The 18175-nt window shown below is 45.3% G+C and overlaps 1 protein-coding gene across 1 annotated transcript in view; it reads right to left on the bottom strand.

Moving 5' to 3' along the window:
• The window catches only part of LOC137430185 (laminin subunit beta-3-like), a 44962-nt gene that overhangs the window by 4170 nt on the left and 22617 nt on the right, over positions 1 to 18175 (bottom strand). The window contains exons 7-12 of the mRNA XM_068120836.2: positions 16275 to 16419; positions 14532 to 14718; positions 11111 to 11252; positions 6713 to 6889; positions 2550 to 2718; positions 1143 to 1300 (exon numbers count right to left, since the gene is read on the bottom strand). Coding sequence (XP_067976937.2) covers positions 1155 to 1300; positions 2550 to 2718; positions 6713 to 6889; positions 11111 to 11252; positions 14532 to 14718; positions 16275 to 16419 — 966 coding nt within the window. The 3' untranslated portion in view covers positions 1143 to 1154. The remainder of the gene's footprint in view (positions 1 to 1142; positions 1301 to 2549; positions 2719 to 6712; positions 6890 to 11110; positions 11253 to 14531; positions 14719 to 16274; positions 16420 to 18175) is intronic.

Here is an 18175-nt window from a genome sequence, read left to right as displayed (position 1 = left end):
CAAAGCAGTTGTCACTGTGTGCTTGTTAAATGTTAAAAGTTGAACATTTCACTTTGTGGAAATCTTCCTCCATTGCTTTATTTGAGGTTATGAGCTCAATGATTATTATAAATCTCTGATTGGTACACTTAGACGATTCATGTCTCTATAACAGAATTCCATGTCTGCTCATAATCGCTCTAACATTGAAATTACATGAAAATTTCCTTGGCAGGTGAATATAATCTGCTGATGAATACTAACTTATCCAATCGTTGCTGTTAGATCAGCACATCTCTGCATTGGCCTACATCTGGTGAACATCAGACGTCATATTCAAAAATGGAAATCGGAGTGGTCACTATAATTTTGTGGTGGGAAGAAGACTCCACCGCCCCGGGAAGCAAGGAGAAGCTCGTGTTTTGAGCATTAACCCTTCTTCAGTTCATAAGAGGGTCATGACTGTCCTTTCAAGACTTGTTTCCCCGCAGCGGTTAGCATATCTCGATTTACGTCCTGCTGATTTCATCGTTTGTGCTACTTGGCTGCCGATGCAGATCGACTAAACCTTCACCAGGTCAGTAAGACTAATTCTTCATTTTCAGACACTAGCTCGAGTGTTGGTATTCCGTTGCCCTCTGGTATCGCCATTTTAAATGAAGACAAGCCATTCAAAAACAGTACATTCTGGCTCTAAGGCTTTTGAAATGTTCAATGTTGTTGCCAAACCACAGTTGTTGGTCCATCTTTTTGAAGCAGCTGTCCTGTAGAGACTCTAGTTTTCACTCTAGTTTGAAAGTGAATGCCTAGTTCGGGAATAATCGTTATCTCAGGTTAGTGTTCATACATGTTGGGTTCGGAGTCATGACCGTCCTTCCAAGGCTTGTTTTGAGTGCAGTGTGGGTGGATGGGAGAGGCCCTACCTTGAATTGATGCTTCACCTTCAGTGCTTAAGTGTTGATGAATGTTTGGAGATTTTGAATATTATTTATTCTAATGTTGTTCATGAAGTGTATGGCATAGCTTTTCAGTTGCTATAATTTGACAGCATGTTCCTTTAATAAAAATTTGATTATGCATCGCATTGATGTGCCAATCATCCATTGCACACCATCCCTCCCCCCCCCCCCACCCTCATCCCAATGGGAGATTCGGTTACTCACTTTGCTGCGTTCTCAATACTGGCAATCCATGTAGGTGTACATGCGGTTCACGATGGAATTCTGCAGTTGATTCGCACGTTCTTCCAGCGATCCCCACTCCACGGGTCCTCCCAGGTTTGCCGTGCGACTTGCCATTTGCTTCACTTTGAGATGCATTTCTGTACATAATTGTGACATCACCATGATTGGCAATTAGCACAGGTTTTTACACACCATATGATATGAATGGTTTAACATGCTAATCAATACTGCTATAATGGGAGGAGGAAGGGAAGAATAGGAAGACGGAGGAGAAGGCCCATTTCACTTAAGGACTAGTCATGAACGTTTCCATGGCTCAGAACAGAACACTGGACAGGTGACCCTTCAGAGTGCGGAATCTTGTGCTGATCAACCATCAGAATTGAAGCCACTCCAAGTGCAATGTGGCAAGGTGTGAGATAGCTTAGAGGTACGCGCACTCGTCTCTAAACTGTTTAGCTTGGGTTTGAATCCCGACCGAGCAGTTATAAACTCTCTTCCTGGTGTTTCGCATGTAGCGAGTCATCAATGTGTGTGTCCTCGAGCCGTCAATATGATTGACATGAGACTAGGCTTCCTGTCTGCTGGCATTAGTTGGTGTACATTAAATATCCTGCAGTGTCCTTCGTGAAGAGTAGGCAAGCGGTACTGCATCGGTGGCGCAGTCATGCCCCCCAGCACATGATTCTACCCGCATCCATTTGCTGCATACGAAAGAACCGCCATTTGAGTCTCTCAACCACCTAGCTGCTCTAAGATTATCTACTAGGCAGAAAATAGTCTGGCATTGCTTGGACAGCTCTTATTACCCAAGGATTATATTGTTAGCCAGAAGGGCATGACGGACATCTTGCTCTACTTGGTTTCTGAATCACGTCAGTCAAATTTACTTTGTTTCCTGTCACATTGCAACAATGATGTCGAGTGTAGTGATCTTTCTGGAGAATTTTGAATCCATTTTCAGCTTTTCCTCCTCGTCAAAATCAATGTTCGCTTGGCTCTATGGAGTGTGGTGGACAACTGTTGGATATTTTGGACACTAAGATGGTGCATGTTGGTTAAAATATGTACATCACAGGTGGATCAGGCTATACCAACACTTGGAAAGGTCTTTGCATAACCGCCTTCCTTAAACTGACATAAAAGTCTCCATTGGCTCTGAAGCGCACACGTGACATCGTATCGTCACGTCGGCCAGTCTTGAATCGTGTGTTGCACCATTCATAGAAATTATGATCACATCAACTTGAGGTAATAGAGTGAATACATAAATGTAGTTCCTTATTAGTCCCCCTACCGGTTTTACAGGGCAGTTTTCAGTTTTCAGAGAGAGAGTAGGGTAGGGTGTGGAAGAGGGGGGGGGGGGGGGCTACATGTATGGTGTACCTTCAACCTCATTGAGCCGTTGCCTTAGTCCTGTCACAAAGCTCGAAGCTTCATTTTGCAGGCCCTGGATTCGTACCATCACCTCCTGAGATGCCCCTTCTCCCAAGAGTACTCCAGTTCTGCCGACGCTTAACATCTTCGCAAGTTTGGCAGACAGCTCCTCCACCATCTAAACGTGTTACATAAAACGTGTATGAGTTATTCACAGTTTTAAAATTGTGAATTTGCTTACCGACAATAGGGTTGGTTATAAATCACAACATCTGCCAGCACATTGCTCAAAGCTGTCTGGGAAGCAGCATGAAGTCTCTCGGTGTGAGTATGTTGTATGTGCGAGTATAATTATAAATTGACTGATGAGAAGTGATGTGTGTGCATGACAGTTTTGTCGTGGTGAAGGATCCACATGCACTGTCTAAATAGATCATGGTGTGCACATCACTCAGCATTAGCTGCAAGGAGTGAGGAGGTTCTTGTGTAAGAGAGCACCATTGTCTGTCCTTTGGGAACAATGTCTTCGTCATCAAAGAACACTTCAAGCATCTCCTTTCCCACGGGTCTTGTTAGTTTTGGCATTTCTTCAGCCCTTCTGGCTGTGACTTCCACGCATAACATTGGGCCTTCGTCTCAGGGTCAGAAGGGTAGACACATCCATTGTACAGGTGTCCCAGAATGCTTGGTGATACCTGCCCTTCATTGGAGCAGATGGCAGGCAGTAAACCAGAAGGCTGGAATCTGACCAAAGTACCAGCAAATACTAGCAAGACAATTGCACACACATACACGCACAAACACACACAAACACTCATTGACTCTTGAAAGGTACCAATGGATCTTATATACACACAAACACTCATGGACTCTTGAAAGGTACCAATGGATCTTAAATGTCACAAGTGAACGTGAGCAGACAGAACAGCTGGGTTCACTGCTCCAAATAGCATGCAGTTTGTTCTTGGTCCAGTCCTTCATCTTGACCTGTAACAGGACACTTTGTGGTCGTGTCGGGAATCTAACGCGTACTATACAGCTCAAAAAACCATGTACTCTCACTCACTCGGTCATTTACCAAATAAAGGCAATACTTTTCAACCACAATAAGTTTTAAACATTATTTGGTGAATGCATATGGAACAGCCGGCTTAATGTCTTTTCTAACCTGGAGTATATCCAGGGCAGGTCGCGTAATAATGAACTCTGGGTAATTAATTGCGTTGAACTCTGGGTAATCAAACCCATAGGTAAGCAGTTTTTTTTATTCACACTTGGCGAGCCTGTTTGGAGGCAACGTCCAATGGCATCTGCTGTTAGTATCGTTACATTTGTAGGGGGTAGGCAGTGATTACCTTCGTCCAGGTAGAATTGCATAGGCAGTGTGCTCCGACTGTCGTGAAGAAGAAGAAACCCCATGTAATAAGTAGGAAATTTGTGTAGATCGTATGTCATGTAAGCTTTTATCTTTGTCCCCATGAGAGGGGTGGGGTATGTTAATTAGCGACGGATTATGGGTAAATGAATCCCCTGTATGTAATGGCCTCTGTTATTTTTTTCCCCTCTGTTCCTTATGACACCAGCAGCACACGCACGTAATAAGGAATCGCCCATTAACCACACTAAATAAAAACCAACCGGAAGCAGGACATTGAGCACTACCGCGGATCACATCGACCTGGTGAGCACACAGGCACAAAAGGTCCGTGAAGCCACACCCCGAAGAGCAGTGATTGGTCCGGGATTTGATTGGTGCAAGGGCTGGTAAGATGGGACTCGCTGATAGGAGCAGACACAGAGACGCTGTGGGATGATGTCAGAGCCTCGAGTACAAAACAATTAGAACGGTGGACATTTTCTCTCTCGAGTTCTGGATCTGGTGGTGAACGGTCGTGTCCCGACATCGCTCTTCTTCTTTCCTACTTTTGACGATGAACGGCCGAGGCTCTGGACTTCCTCGCATCGTTTGGCTGTGGTGTTGGTGTTGGTGAACAAAATTGTGAGGATAAGCGCGGCTGTAAGAGCGAGCTGCGCGCTAAGGCCTACTGTGCTCCAACGAGTGCGTTTTCGCGTGCAGGGACGTAAAGGCCTCAGATGATCTTTGATGATTCCTGACAAGATTCAAGAGCAACTTAGAGCTAAGTGCCACAAATTAACACATTTATTTTCACAGTTATATTTCCCTTTGTCTGTATTTGAGTCTGTATTTGGGGACGTCCCGTTTAGGAATTGGTTTTATTTGGCCGTGTTTTATTTTGTTACCGGCATTTTCTTCAATAAAGCCGGTATTTTTGTTCAGTTTAAATCCGTGTTGTTTGAGTTAATTTATCCCGGTGTGAAGAAGTCGGGTGGGAGCCATCCAGGTAAGTTCGTCATCCTCCTTCCCCTCGTCATCCTCCTTTCCCTCGCGTGTAAAGAATACCGTCATTTTTGGATTGAACGCCTTGGAGTAAAGCTCGTTTGGCCATCTGTGTCGACCTGCGGTGTTCACCAGGGGTTGTTCACACGACAGTATAAAGCAAAGATCCGCAGCTCCGCATCCGCAGCTCAATGGAATACTGTTCTCCCCTATGGGCCGGTGCTCCTGCCTCACACCTAGCTCGGCTTCACGCTGTTGAAACCAAAGCTTTCAGAATTATTGGAATCTCCTGCGATGAAGCTATCTCTGAGGGCCTTTCACTCACTCACCGCAGGCAGGTAGGTGGTCTTTCTGTCTTCTACCGACTCCTCTCCGGCCTTGCACCCCCAGCTCTCTCTGTGCTCTGTCCCCCAAATATTCCTACAGGTCGCACAAGATCTGCCAGCAACCCTCTGATGGTTAAACTGCCGAAATCTCGGCTCTCTGCTCACCTTCACTCTTTCATTCCTCTTTTCTCCCGCCTCTGGAACAAACTCCCTCACTCCCTTCAATCCCACTCCTCCCTTCAGGTCTATAAAACAGCTGTTCACCACCATCTCTTATCTTCCCCCATCCAAAACCTTGATCTTTTCTACCCCCGCTAATTCACCCCAGATCCACCTTGTTTGAAATTCCAACTTCTTTCCTGGAAGTCCTGGCAGTGTCCATATGTTTTATACCTCTCCCACCGCCCCCTTCCCATGCCCCCCCCCAAAGCCCTCGCCCTCTCTCAGATCTCTCGATGTCTCCATGTCTCTCGGTCCCTGCTCTCAAATGTTGTGTTTGTGTCCTTCCCCCTCTCTCCCCATCTTGTCTACCGCTCCCGATGTTATATGTTTTATGTGTCGGTTTGTCTTTCTGTGTGATTAATGTTCGCTCTTTCACGAGCCTCGATCTTGTATACAAAAAAAAAAAAGAAAAAAAAAAAAAGATGTACATGAATGCAGGTGTGACTTTAGTCAGACAGTTCTTTGCCAATAACAAAGGGGGGGTTTTAGAGATGGAAAATTGCTAATTCCTTGTACATGTGGTGCTGCCCAATTTTGCAGGAAGTCATGAAAAATGGGACTCCATGTTCCTATGGGATGGATGGGTGTTTGGCTTTCCTATTGGCTTGTAAATGCAATTATAGCCCCCACCCACCCCCCAAGAAACGCATTTCCTGTACAGTGCCTGTTTTTGTTTATTAACACTGATCTACTAAAGGTACGTGGAAGGATTCCATGCAGGATGAGGACATTAGGAGACATCTTTGTATACTTTCACATGAATTGCAAGAGCACAACTAGTGTTTGGGATTTGAATCTCGGATTCCTGCATCATGATCCATGTGGTCGTCTTCACGCAGGACGAGGTTTTAGGGTAGCATCATTGACTGAGGGTGTGGCTGTGCCGCTGATGCAGTACACTGTGTAGGTTAGGGCAGGAATTTGGAAGATGTTCATGGTGCCATCGTTAGCTAGTCGACTCTTCGCGAAGACCATGGGATTTTTAACATCCATCAACTCTGGTTAGCAGATGGGACACCCAGTTAAACGTCCATCAGAGGGACGGCACACACATTGATGATTCACCCAGCCTGTGAAACACTGGGATGACAGTTTATAGCTGGGCAGAGATTCAAACCCAGATTAGACAGCTTAGAGGTGAGTGTGCGCACCTCTAAGCCATCCTACCAGCCCCTGGATCCATGTGATTGGAGAGGAATGGCCAAGCAGGCCAACGAATCCCGATTATAGTCACAACTGGTGTACTTGCTCGCCATAGGCCTTACCTGATGGCTGTGAGCGGCTTCGGCCTTCGCCTTCGCTGAAGTTTCTCTCGCATTCTCTGCGAGTATTTGCAGCCGGGCCCGATCCTCCTGCAACTCTTCATTGCCGGTCTCCAGTTTGGCAATCTGCCACTCTTCTTTGCCATTTTGTGACCGTACTTCCTCCAGCACTGACCCCGTCTGAAATTGGTTGGTACAAGGACGGGTTATCTGACATTAGACAAGATGAATTCGATCAACGGACAAGGTGAGAAAGACGAGAACAACGACCGGTACACATGTGGTTATCTACTATGACCATTAAAATTGTTTGGTGACTATCCCAAGCGAGTGATGCCATAAATGGAACTCCACCTCTCCTTCCCACACCCCCCCAAAAACAAACCAGTAAACTGTTCGGTTAAGATATCAAGTTAATCAAATCTCATGTTAACAATCTCCATCCCAAGGAACTATCTGCATGTTACATGAAGGAAAGATTCACCCTCCGACCATTTAATATCACCCATACATACCCTTATGTCTGCGACGTAAGGGTGAAAGGTGCGAGGAGAGCTCGGCGGGTGAAGTACCAATCGAGAATGAAGGTGTGGAGGTTGAAAGAGGTGACAGTGAGGGAGGCATTAAAAGAGAGGCTGAGTAGGGTAGAGGATGATGTGGTTGAGCTTGAAAGTGGTTGGATGTCAATGAAAGCTAGTCTGTTGGGAGCTGTTGGTGAGGTATGTGGATGGACAAAAGGACCACCGAGGCACTCGGAAACATGGTGGTGGGATGATGAAGTTGGAAAGAGGATTGACGAGAAGAGGAAGAAGTTCAAGGAGTGGCAGAAGGCGAAGGGTACGGGAGCAGAAACAGCAGAGCATGAAAGTTATAAGGCAGCCAGGAAGGCTGCAAAGAAAGAGGTAGCAAAGGCGCAGGAGGCATGTAGGAAAATGTTCGGAGAACGCTTGGATTCGGAAGAGGGTCAGAAAGCAGTATTCAGGATTGCAAAGCAGATAGCGAAAGAGAGGTGTGATGTGATGGGGGTGAGTTGCTTGAAGGATGAAGTGGGACAAATCGTTGTCGACCCAGATGGAATTAAAGGAAGATGGAAAAGATATATGGAAATGCTGTTGAATACAGAGAATGAATGGGATGGCAACATAGAGAGTAACCCAGTTTTAGGACTGGCAGAGAAGATAACTGAGAAGGAAGTTGAGGAAGCGATAAAAGCAATGAAGGGTAGAAAAGCGGGAGGGCCGACGGGAGTTGTGGGAGATATGTTGAAGGCAGCAGGAAGTTGGGGTGTGAAGAGAATGACAGAGATCTGTAATCTGGTGGTGAAAGAAGGCCGCATTCCAGTGGATTGGGAACTGAGTACCCTCGTCCCTCTATACAAGGGGAAAGGTGACCCTCTGTAGTGTGGCTCGTACCGAGCGATAAAGTTATTGGAGCATGGAATGAAGGTATTGGAAAGAGTGTTGGAGAGGAGGATAAGGAAGAAAGTGAAGATCGACGAAATGCAGTTTGGATTTATGCCAGGAAGAGGAACGACAGACGCGCTTTTCATTGTGAGGCAGTTGCAGGGGAAGTACATGGAGAAGAGGAAGAAGTTGTTTCTTGGGTTTGTTGATCTGGAGAAAGCATTCGATTGGGTTCCACGCAAAGTATTGACATGGGCATTGAGGAAGTTAGGAGTGGAGGAATGGTTGATCAGAGTAGTGATGGCAATGTACAAAAGAGCGCGCACAGCTGTAAGGACGAAGGACGGGAACAGTGGTGAGTTTGAGGTGAAGGTGGGAGTGCATCAGGGGGTCGGTACTAAGTCCACTACTATTTGTAGCTGTGATGGAGGTGCTGGCTCAGAACGTAAAGGAGGGTTTACCGTGGGAGTTGTTGTATGCAGATGATCTGGTGTTGATTGCGGAAAGTATGGATGGACTGAAGGAAAAGATGAACACGTGGAAGGAATGTATGGAGACAAAAGGTCTGAAGGTGAATATCGGAAAGACGAAGGTGATGGCAAGTGGTAAAGCATGTGGTGAGGTGGAAACAACTGGGAAGTGGCCCTGTGCTGTGTGTAGGAAGGGTGTCGGAGTGAACTCCATTCAGTGTACAATGTGCGCTGAGTGGGTTCATCAAAAATGTAGTGGTCTGGGAGGGTCATTAACCAGTGTGGCAGCTACATTCAAATGTAAGGTGTGCACAGAGGGAGCTGCAGATGGAGGAAATGTTGAGTTGGATCTTGGAGACGGCGTGAAGCTGGAAGGTGTGAAAACATTTTGCTACCTCGGAGACATGCTGAATGGAGAAGGTGGATCAGACTCGGCAACGGTTGCTCGAGTGAGATGTGCATGGAAGAAGTTTTGGGAATTGAGTGGCGTGCTGATGATGAGGGGAGTGTCGTTGAAGCTGAAGGGAAAGGTGTATGCTGCATGTGTGAAAAGTGTTATGATTTATGGGAGCGAGACATGGGTAATGAACGTAGAGCAGCAACGAAGGTTGGAAAGGGTGGAAATGCGAATGGTTCGACGGATGTGCGGAGTATCGTTGAGAGAGAGGAAGACAAATGATGAATTGCGAAAGATGATGGGAATAGAGCCTGTGATTGATGCTGTGAAGAGGAACAGGTTGAGATGGTTTGGTCATGTGTTGAGGAAGGATGAAAGTGACTGGTTGAGAAGAGTGATGGAAATGAATGTAGAAGGAAGTAGAAGACGGGGAAGACCGAGAAAGACTTGGCTAAAGATGGTGGAAGAAGAAATGCGGGCAAGGGGGTTAACAAGGAGAGATGCAGAAAATAGGGCAAAATGGAGAAGATTGTCATGGGGACCGCAAGGCTAACCTCCACTCTAGCAGGGAAAATGGCCTTTAAAATGCATAATGTTGTTTGTATACATACCCTTATCCTTCTACTTAAAACCTCCTTTCCATTTTCTCATTTCTTTCTTTTCTCTGGACTTCTTTTCTTACACTAGCCCCAATTCCCCTTGCATTTCCCTCATGTTACACCCACACCGAGGAGGGAGAAAGTACGAGGAAGTTAATATGGGGCACAAAGATTGCATTAGTATCGACATCTTGATGATGGATTTCAATCAATTGACGGTGTTGTAAAAAGAAGACCCAAAGTTGTCGCATTTACCACCATCTTTTTCTGAAGGTAGTTCTTTCTTGCCAATGAAAGCAATACAGGGTGGCTACAAATTACCACTCCAAATTGAAACCATAACAAAAAAATAGCTCCGAGTGAGCTGACGGTCATCTCTTGAGGTTGTAGTTCAGACGACTGCTGATTTTAGGGGGAAGCCCTGGAACCTCCCTGACATCTCTAGAGGCCCCCTGATATGAAATCGAAACATCAAAGACCGGTTGATCATGTGGACCATGGAGTAGAAGAGCTATATCAGGTTTCAGAACAATCGGTTGGTAAATAAGGGAGGAGTATTGATCTGAAGTTTGCGGGCTAACCCTCACTTGGGAGCCCCCATGAACTGAAATCGAAAAATCTTAGCCCGAGCGATTGTGCAGACTACTGTCTTGGATTAATGTGTCAAGTTTCAGAACAATCAGCCGGATGATAAGGGAGGAATAGCAAAATGAGGAAAGAATTAACGGACGACTGGACGGACGGACAGACATCTGGGCATCACAACCTATTTTATAAGTTCAACTCTTGGAGAATCGAGATGAGATGACGTAAAAAATGAAATGGGTACAAGGATGCGATTTTCTGCATCGTGATAAGAACGTCTCAAAGTTTTATTGACTTTCCTTTCATTTCCAGGTGTCTCCTGTAACATGTGACATCATATTTACTGGAAATGGCGTCCCCTCCCCACAGCCTTATCTGGTTTGTAGAGACCAAATCAGCTACACAGGTTCATCAAATTGTCAGGATCACCTACGGGAGGCACTCGGCAGTCACCATCGAGGAAAACTATTCGTGAGCAGCACAAAATGTTTATGGAGACTGGTAGTGTCCTGTAGACTAGAGGAAAGGGCAGGCCGGCCAAGCACAAGAGTTGAGGATGTTGAACACATCCGCGACTCATTTGAACGCAGTCCCCAAAAGTCCATTTGGATTCGGACGCTGCTCTTGATATAACTTCACCAAATGTCGTTTCACATGCAGCAAACCGCATCATTGTATCCCATTTCATTTATATATTTATTACGGTTTGAATTTGGAACGGTAATTTGTGGACACCCTGTATATCCAGTATACACTTTGATAGGATTATCAACCCGACCATACAAGCAATGCTCATGAAATGAAAAAGTGCATCCGTAATTATTGTTTATTGGTACAAACCATTTGCATGATGAAACTTCTGCTTTGACTGTAAGGTAAGAGATAAAAGTCAGCGAATAAGACCAGTATTGAAAACAATTAGCCTCGTGGCAGGTGTAGCCTGTTACCTGATGCAGCTCCTGCTCCAGACCATCAAGAACAACTTTCACTTTGTTTCTTTTGGCTTTTGCAGCTTCAATAGCCTGTTGTGCGTCATGTACATCTCTGCGTAATGCCCGAGTTGACTCTTGGACCCCATTTGCCATTCTCCTACGGGAGAGGTGGGAAGTGGAGGTGAGGACTGCGAGCGCACAGTGAGGTGGGAAGTGGATGTGAGGACGGAAAGCGCACAATGAGGTGGGAAGTTGATGTGAGGATGGAGAGGGCACAATGAGGTGGGAAGTGGAGGTGAGGACTGAGAGTGCACAATGAGGTGGGAAGTGGATGTGAGGACAGAGGGCGCACAATGAGGTTGGAAGTGGTTGTGAGGATGGAGAGGACACAATGAGGTGGGAGGTGGAGATGAGGACTGAGAGCGCACAATGAGGTGGGAAGTGGATGTGAGGACTGAGAGCGCACAATGAGGTGGGAAGTGGAGGTGAGGACTGAGAGCGCACATTGAGGTGGGAAGTGGATGTGAGGACTGAGGGTGCACAATGAGGTGGGAAGTGGTTGTGAGGATGGAGAGGACACAATAAGGTGGAGGTGAGGTCTGAGAGCGCACAATGAGGTGGGAAGTGGATGTGAGGACTGAACGCACAATGAGGTGGGAAGTGGAGGTGAGGACTGAGAGCGCACAATGAGGTGGGAAGTGGATGTGAGGACTGAGAGCGCACAATGAGGTGGGAAGTGGATGTGAGGACAAAGAGTGCACAATGAAGTGGGAAGTGGATGTGAGGACTGAGAGCGCACAATGAGGTGGGGAGTGGATGTGAGGACTGAGAGTGCACAATGAGGTGGGAAGTGGATGTGAGGACTGAAAGCGCACAATGAGGTGGGAAGTGGAGGTGAGGACTGAGAGCGCACAATGAGGTGGGAAGTGGATGTGAGGACTGAGAGCGCACAATGAGGTGGGAAGTGGATGTGAGGACTGAGAGCGCACAATGAAGTGTGAAGTGGATGTGAGGACTGAGAGTGCACAATGAGGTGGGAAGTGGAGGTGAGGACTGAGAGCGCACAATGAGGTGGGAAGTGGATGTGAGGACAGAGTGCACAATGAGGTGGGAAGTGGATGTGAGGACTGAGAGCGCACAATGAAGTGTGAAGTGGATGTGAGGACTGAGAGTGCACAATGAGGTGGGAAGTGGATGTGAGGACTGAGAGCGCACAATGAGGTGGGAAGTGGATGTGAGGACAGAGTGCACATTGAAGTGGGAAGTGGATGTGAGGACAGAGCGCATAATGAGGTGGGAAGTGGATGTGAGGACTGAGAGCGCACAATGAAGTGGGAAGTGAATGTGAGGACTGAGGGCACACAATGAGGTTGGAAGTGGTTGTGAGGATGGAGAAGACACAATGAGGTGGGAGGTGGAGGTGAGGGTGGAGAGCGCACACTGGATGGGTGGGTCACCCCTCCGACGCAGGGGGCACGATTCTCAAATGCTTTGCATTGTTTGTGGGGGCACGACTGTGCTGTTGATGTATAGCCCTCCGCTCTGTATACGTTAGTGCAGGGGTTTTTGGACTTTGGCCAGAGCACCGGCACACAATAACCTATTCTTTTTCAGAGAGTGCCATAGCATATTTAATTTCTCGTGGACAGACCACCCAGATTAACACTCCGCTAAGGACGCTACACTCATTGATGTGACCCCAAAAGTAGGAGCGAGGCAATGGAAAGAGGAGATCCCAAGAAGCCATTTGGCATGCTTAGGGAGGTATTCATGGAGAACTGTTCAGGTACAATCTTTCACTGTCATCATCATCCACCTTTAGAGGCCATTTTTCCCCGCAGAGCCGTGGTTGGCCTTTTTCGGGCACCGTGGTCCCCTTTCTGAAGCAATGTTTTACGGCCGGATGCCCTTCCTGCCGCCAACCCTGTTAGTCGTCTCTTGCGACATACAGGGAATTACCAGTGAACTGGTACTCAATTCTTTAATATACCTTTCTTTCCAGTCAACTAATGTATTGGAAATAAATTCCAGAAATCCAAGAATGTTTGAATTTCTGGAATGACCTCAAAATTCCAGAAATCAAAGAATGTATTAGATCTCAATTCTTTAATATACCTTTCTTTCCAGTGAACTAATGTAGTAGAAATCAATTCCAGAAATTCCAGAATGTCAGAATTTCTGGAATGACCTCAAAATTCCAGAAACTCCAGAAATCAAAGAATGTATTAGATCTCAATTCTTTAATATACCTTTCTTTCCAGTGAACTAATGTATTAGAAATCAATTTCAGAAATTCCAGAATGTCAGAATTTCTGGAATAACCTCAAAATTCCAGAAATTCCAGAAATCAAAGAATGTATTAGATCTCAATTCTTTAATATACCTTTCTTTCCAGTGAACTAATGTAGTAGAAATCAATTCCAGAAATTCCAGAATGTCAGAATTTCTGGAATGACCTCAAAATTCCAGAAATTCCAGAAATCAAAGAATGTATTAGATCTCAATTCATTAATATACCTTTCTTTCCAGTGAACTAATGTATTAGAAATCAATTCCAGAAATTCCAGAATGTCAGAATTTCTGGAATGACCTCAAAATTCCAGAAATTCCAGAAATCAAAGAATGTATTAGATCTCAATTCTTTAATATACCTTTCTTTCCAGTGAACTAATGTATTAGAAATCAATTCCAGAAATTCCAGAATGTCAGAATTTCTGGAATAACCTCAAAATTCCAGAAATTCCAGAAATCAAAGAATGTATTAGATCTCAATTCATTAATATACCTTTCTTTCCAGTGAACTAATGTTTGAGAAATCAATTCGAGAAATTCCAGAATGTCAGAATTTCTGGAATGACCTCAAAATTCCAAAAACTTCAGAAATCAAAGAATGTATTAGATCTCAATTCTTTAACATACCTTTCTTTCCAGTGAACTAATGTATTAGAAATCAATTCCAGAAATTCCAGAATGTCAGAATTTCTGGAATAACCTCAAAATTCCAGAAATCAAAGAATGTATTAGATCTCAATTCTTTAATATACCTTTCTTTCCAGTGAACTAAACTTCCAGTATAATAAATAATTACCTTAAACTGGTACAGATCTTTCACTGTACATTAATGTATTCTTTAATACTCTGTTCAAAATTTGAAAAGTTTGAAAGTTTCAATCCTGATGTTTAAAATATCCATGAGCAGCTATAGAGAACAAGCAAAGTTTTGGTTAAGAATGGGGTAATGTGGACTCTAAGGACTTGATTCCAGTAGAAGTAAATTTTAGAGTGTAGTGTATCTTGTGGCACTAGACATGTAGGTCTAAGAAGACCGTGAAAGATTTTGCCCCGGGCCCTGGGTTTGTGTGGGTACTATTGAGATGATGAGGAAGATGGGTGTTTGAAACGACATGAAATGCACATTTCGAGTTGTAACTTTCACCTCGCATTTTCTGCTTCCTCCTTCAAAATTGAGATTGCTTTCAGCTCCGTCGCAGTAATGTTCAGGGTATTGTCCGTGTTCCCATAGTGCACACGTATGTATTCCAATTCGGGCAAGGCTGCGGACACCGATATGGCAAGCACCCGTTCGCACAGTTGTGCCACTGTCTGCAAGGGCACCAAAGGATCTGAGCACACACACAGACACACACACACACACATACACACACACCAACATTTAGCAAGAAGTGAGGGGATGATACTGAGCAGCACAGCAGGAAAAAACAAAAATCCTAATAGTTTATAGTATGTGAATACCTTTTGTGCAATTAATTTCTAATACATTTATATCACTTATACAGACAGCCGATATATCTCCCAGGAGCGACCCAGATACCCCCCACATCCAGGATGGTGTTACCTCACCTTCAGGAAGTTAGGGCCACAACAGAGTTAGAGAGAGAAAGAGAAGAGGGGATGAGCCGGTCCATGGCTCTGTGTCCATGTCCGCGCTGCACTGACGAATCCGGGCATCATGGAAGAAGGGAATATTTAGCCCCCGACTTGTGTTGGAGGGTACACTACCACCGCGAAGAGGCGTCCCCGATATTTGTCTGTATATCAGTAAAAGTGGTTGCATGGTGTGTTTGCGTTTTGCTGCTGTTATTGTTGCTGTTGTAGCAATGACCTCAAATTTATTACATTTGTGAGGCAGCCATTTTGTGCCTCTTGCAAGCCTTGAACTTCCTGTGTGAGTGTTATTGAACGAGTCAATAACTGAAAAACTTGTATTGGGCCAATGTGGCTCTACAAAGCTCAAACATCCTATAATTCAAAACTCGAAAACATTATATTGAATTATCCTTACATGACTTTGCCTGGTGTTGGCTGAAAGGTGAAAGTGGCTGCCTCGGGGTCCAGGTTACTGGGAAAGTTGAGCCATTCGAGTATCCTGCGTCGGAGTGGTGACCCATCCAGCATTATGGCCCCTGTGTCGGAGTGGTGACCCATCCAGGATTATGGCCCCTGTGTCGGAGTGGTGACCCATCCAGGATTGTGGCCCCTGCGTCGGTGTGGTGATCCATCTGGGATTGTGCCCTCTGTGTCGGAGTGGTGACCCATCCGGGATTGTGCCCACTGTGTCGGAGTGGTGACCCATCCGGGATTGTGCCCTCTGTGTCGGAGTGGTGACCCATCCGGGATTGTGCCCTCTGTGTCGGAGTGGTGACCCATCCGGGATTGTGCCCTCTGTGTCGGAGTGGTGACCCATCCGGGATTGTGCCCTCTGTGTCGGAGTGGTGACCCATCCGGGATTGTGCCCTCTGTGTCGGAATGGTGACCCATCCGGGATTGTGCCCTCTGTGTCGGAGTGGTGACCCATCCGGGATTGTGCCCTCTGTGTCGGAGTGGTGACCCATCCGGGATTGTGCCCTCTGTGTCGGAGTCGTGACCCATCCGGGATTGTGCCCCATTGCCAATGGAAAACATCTTCGGCAACTCTACGTGTTTGAAGACGCGAAATAAGTAGTTCTTCTTGTATAACTCTCCAGGTTTTGGATTCCATAAACTGAACATAGACAATAGTGTTGGAAATTCTTTTTACAGATGATACCGGCCTCTCATGCCGCGGCCTGGAGCAGCGTTCGTTCAAGGAAATAAACAAAAGGGTCCAGGTGATGGAATGTTGGGTAACGGGTGGCGGTACGAAGATTTGTCTCTTCTCAAATGGATGCAGGTGTCTCACCTTTGAGAACTGCAGCAACATCTTTGAGCAAGTCTTTTGTATGAGAAATGGAACTCCTTCCTTCGTTCAGGGTTGCGTCACCCTTCTCTCGAGCTGTGCTTGCGATGTGGTGCAGACGATTAAGGGTCTTCAGCGTTTCCCTCAGCTACAAAAACAAGGAAACAAAATAACAAATCCACCCTTCATGATGCTCCACCAAAAAACATCCTTACCTGTGATTGTTGAATCTTTGGTTTTAATGGCTACCTGCTATACGATGGTGTGGGTTCTATTCCCAAGGTTACTCACTCTCGGTAACCCGCAATTAGCAAGTATAGTGTGTGTGTGTGTGTGTGTGTGTGTGTGTGTGTGTGTGTGTGTGTGTGTGTGTGTGTGTGTGTGTGTGTGTGTGTGTGTGTGTGTATAAAAGAGAGAGATAGAATTGTGAGGAACAGAAATGAAAGAACGAGGTGTGTGTGTGTGTGTGTGTGCGCTCGCTCTTCTGCAGCGGACTGACATATGCTGGTTGAGGGTGTTGGCCTCACCAAAGTATTGGGTTTTGAATGTATCTTCTATGTAATAAAAATACTTTTTATATATTTTTTTCAATTTAGGAATCGACCAATAGGTTTTGTATAAATGGCCTTGAGTTTGTCTGGCCTGTTATGATGAGCCATTCCACTCCTCCAATGAAGAAGCACATCAATAATGTTTATGTCACGCAAAAACGCAGCAGATCGATGTGGTTGGGAACCGACAGGATGGCCTTGAGCCTGCAGGAGGTGTGCGCACTCACCCCTGAACTGTCTCCCTTGGTTTGAATCTCCACCCATCTATCAACTGTCACCCTGGTATTTCGCCAACTGGGAGAGGCATTCATGCATGTTAAGCTGGGTGTCCAATCTGTTAGCAATAAGTGATGGACGTTAAAAATCCAATGGTGTCCTTCGCAAAGAGTCGGCAAGCTATCGCTGGCTCCTGAAGAAATTACAAATACCTGCTTTAACCCACAGGGGGCACTGCATCAGCGGCACAGCTCTGCGCCGCCATCAAACTATCCGCAGCCATGTGCTGCATATGGAGGAAGAAGAATCAATGCGGATTATGTTAATATCGATATCACCTGATGCTTTGAAACGTATTTTAAAAAGTGACTTCACCTTTATAAGCTTTAGGTTTCTATGACTTTACCCACATAAGCTTTAGGTTTCTAGTACTTTACCCACATAAGCTTTAGGTTTACAGGACTTTATCCCCATAAGCTTTAGGTTTCTATGACTTTACCCAAATAAGCTTTAGGTTTACAGGACTTTATCCCCATAAGCTTTGGGTTTCTATGACTTTACCCACATAAGCTTTAGGTTTACATGACTTTGCCCCCATAAGCTTTCGGTTTCTAGTACTTTACCCACATAAGCTTTAGGTTTACAGGACTTTATCCCCATAAGCTTTAGGTTTCTATGACTTTACCCAAATAAGCTTTAGGTTTACAGGACTTTATCCCCATAAGCTTTGGGTTTCTATGACTTTACCCACATAAGCTTTAGGTTTACATGACTTTGCCCCCATAAGCTTTCGGTTTCTATGACTTTACCCACATAAGCTTTATGTTTACAGGACTTTATCCCCATAAGCTTTAGGTTTACATGACTTTGCCCCCATAAGCTTTAGGTTTCTATGACTTTACCCAAATAAGCTTTATGTTTACAGGACTTTATCCCCATAAGCTTTAGGTTTACATGACTTTGCCCCCATAAGCTTTCGGTTTCTATGACTTTACCCACATAAGCTTTATGTTTACAGGACTTTATCCCCATAAGCTTTAGGTTTACATGACTTTGCCCCCATAAGCTTTAGGTTTCTATGACTTTACCCAAATAAGCTTTATGTTTACAGGACTTTATCCCCATAAGCTTTAGGTT

Source organism: Myxine glutinosa, chromosome 6, assembly GCF_964187855.1.
Source record: "Myxine glutinosa chromosome 6, kmMyxGlut1.1, whole genome shotgun sequence".
Classification (NCBI taxonomy): Eukaryota; Metazoa; Chordata; class Myxini; order Myxiniformes; family Myxinidae; genus Myxine; species Myxine glutinosa.
Note: the sequence above shows the minus strand (reverse complement) of the source record. Positions and strands in the feature narration are given on the sequence as shown.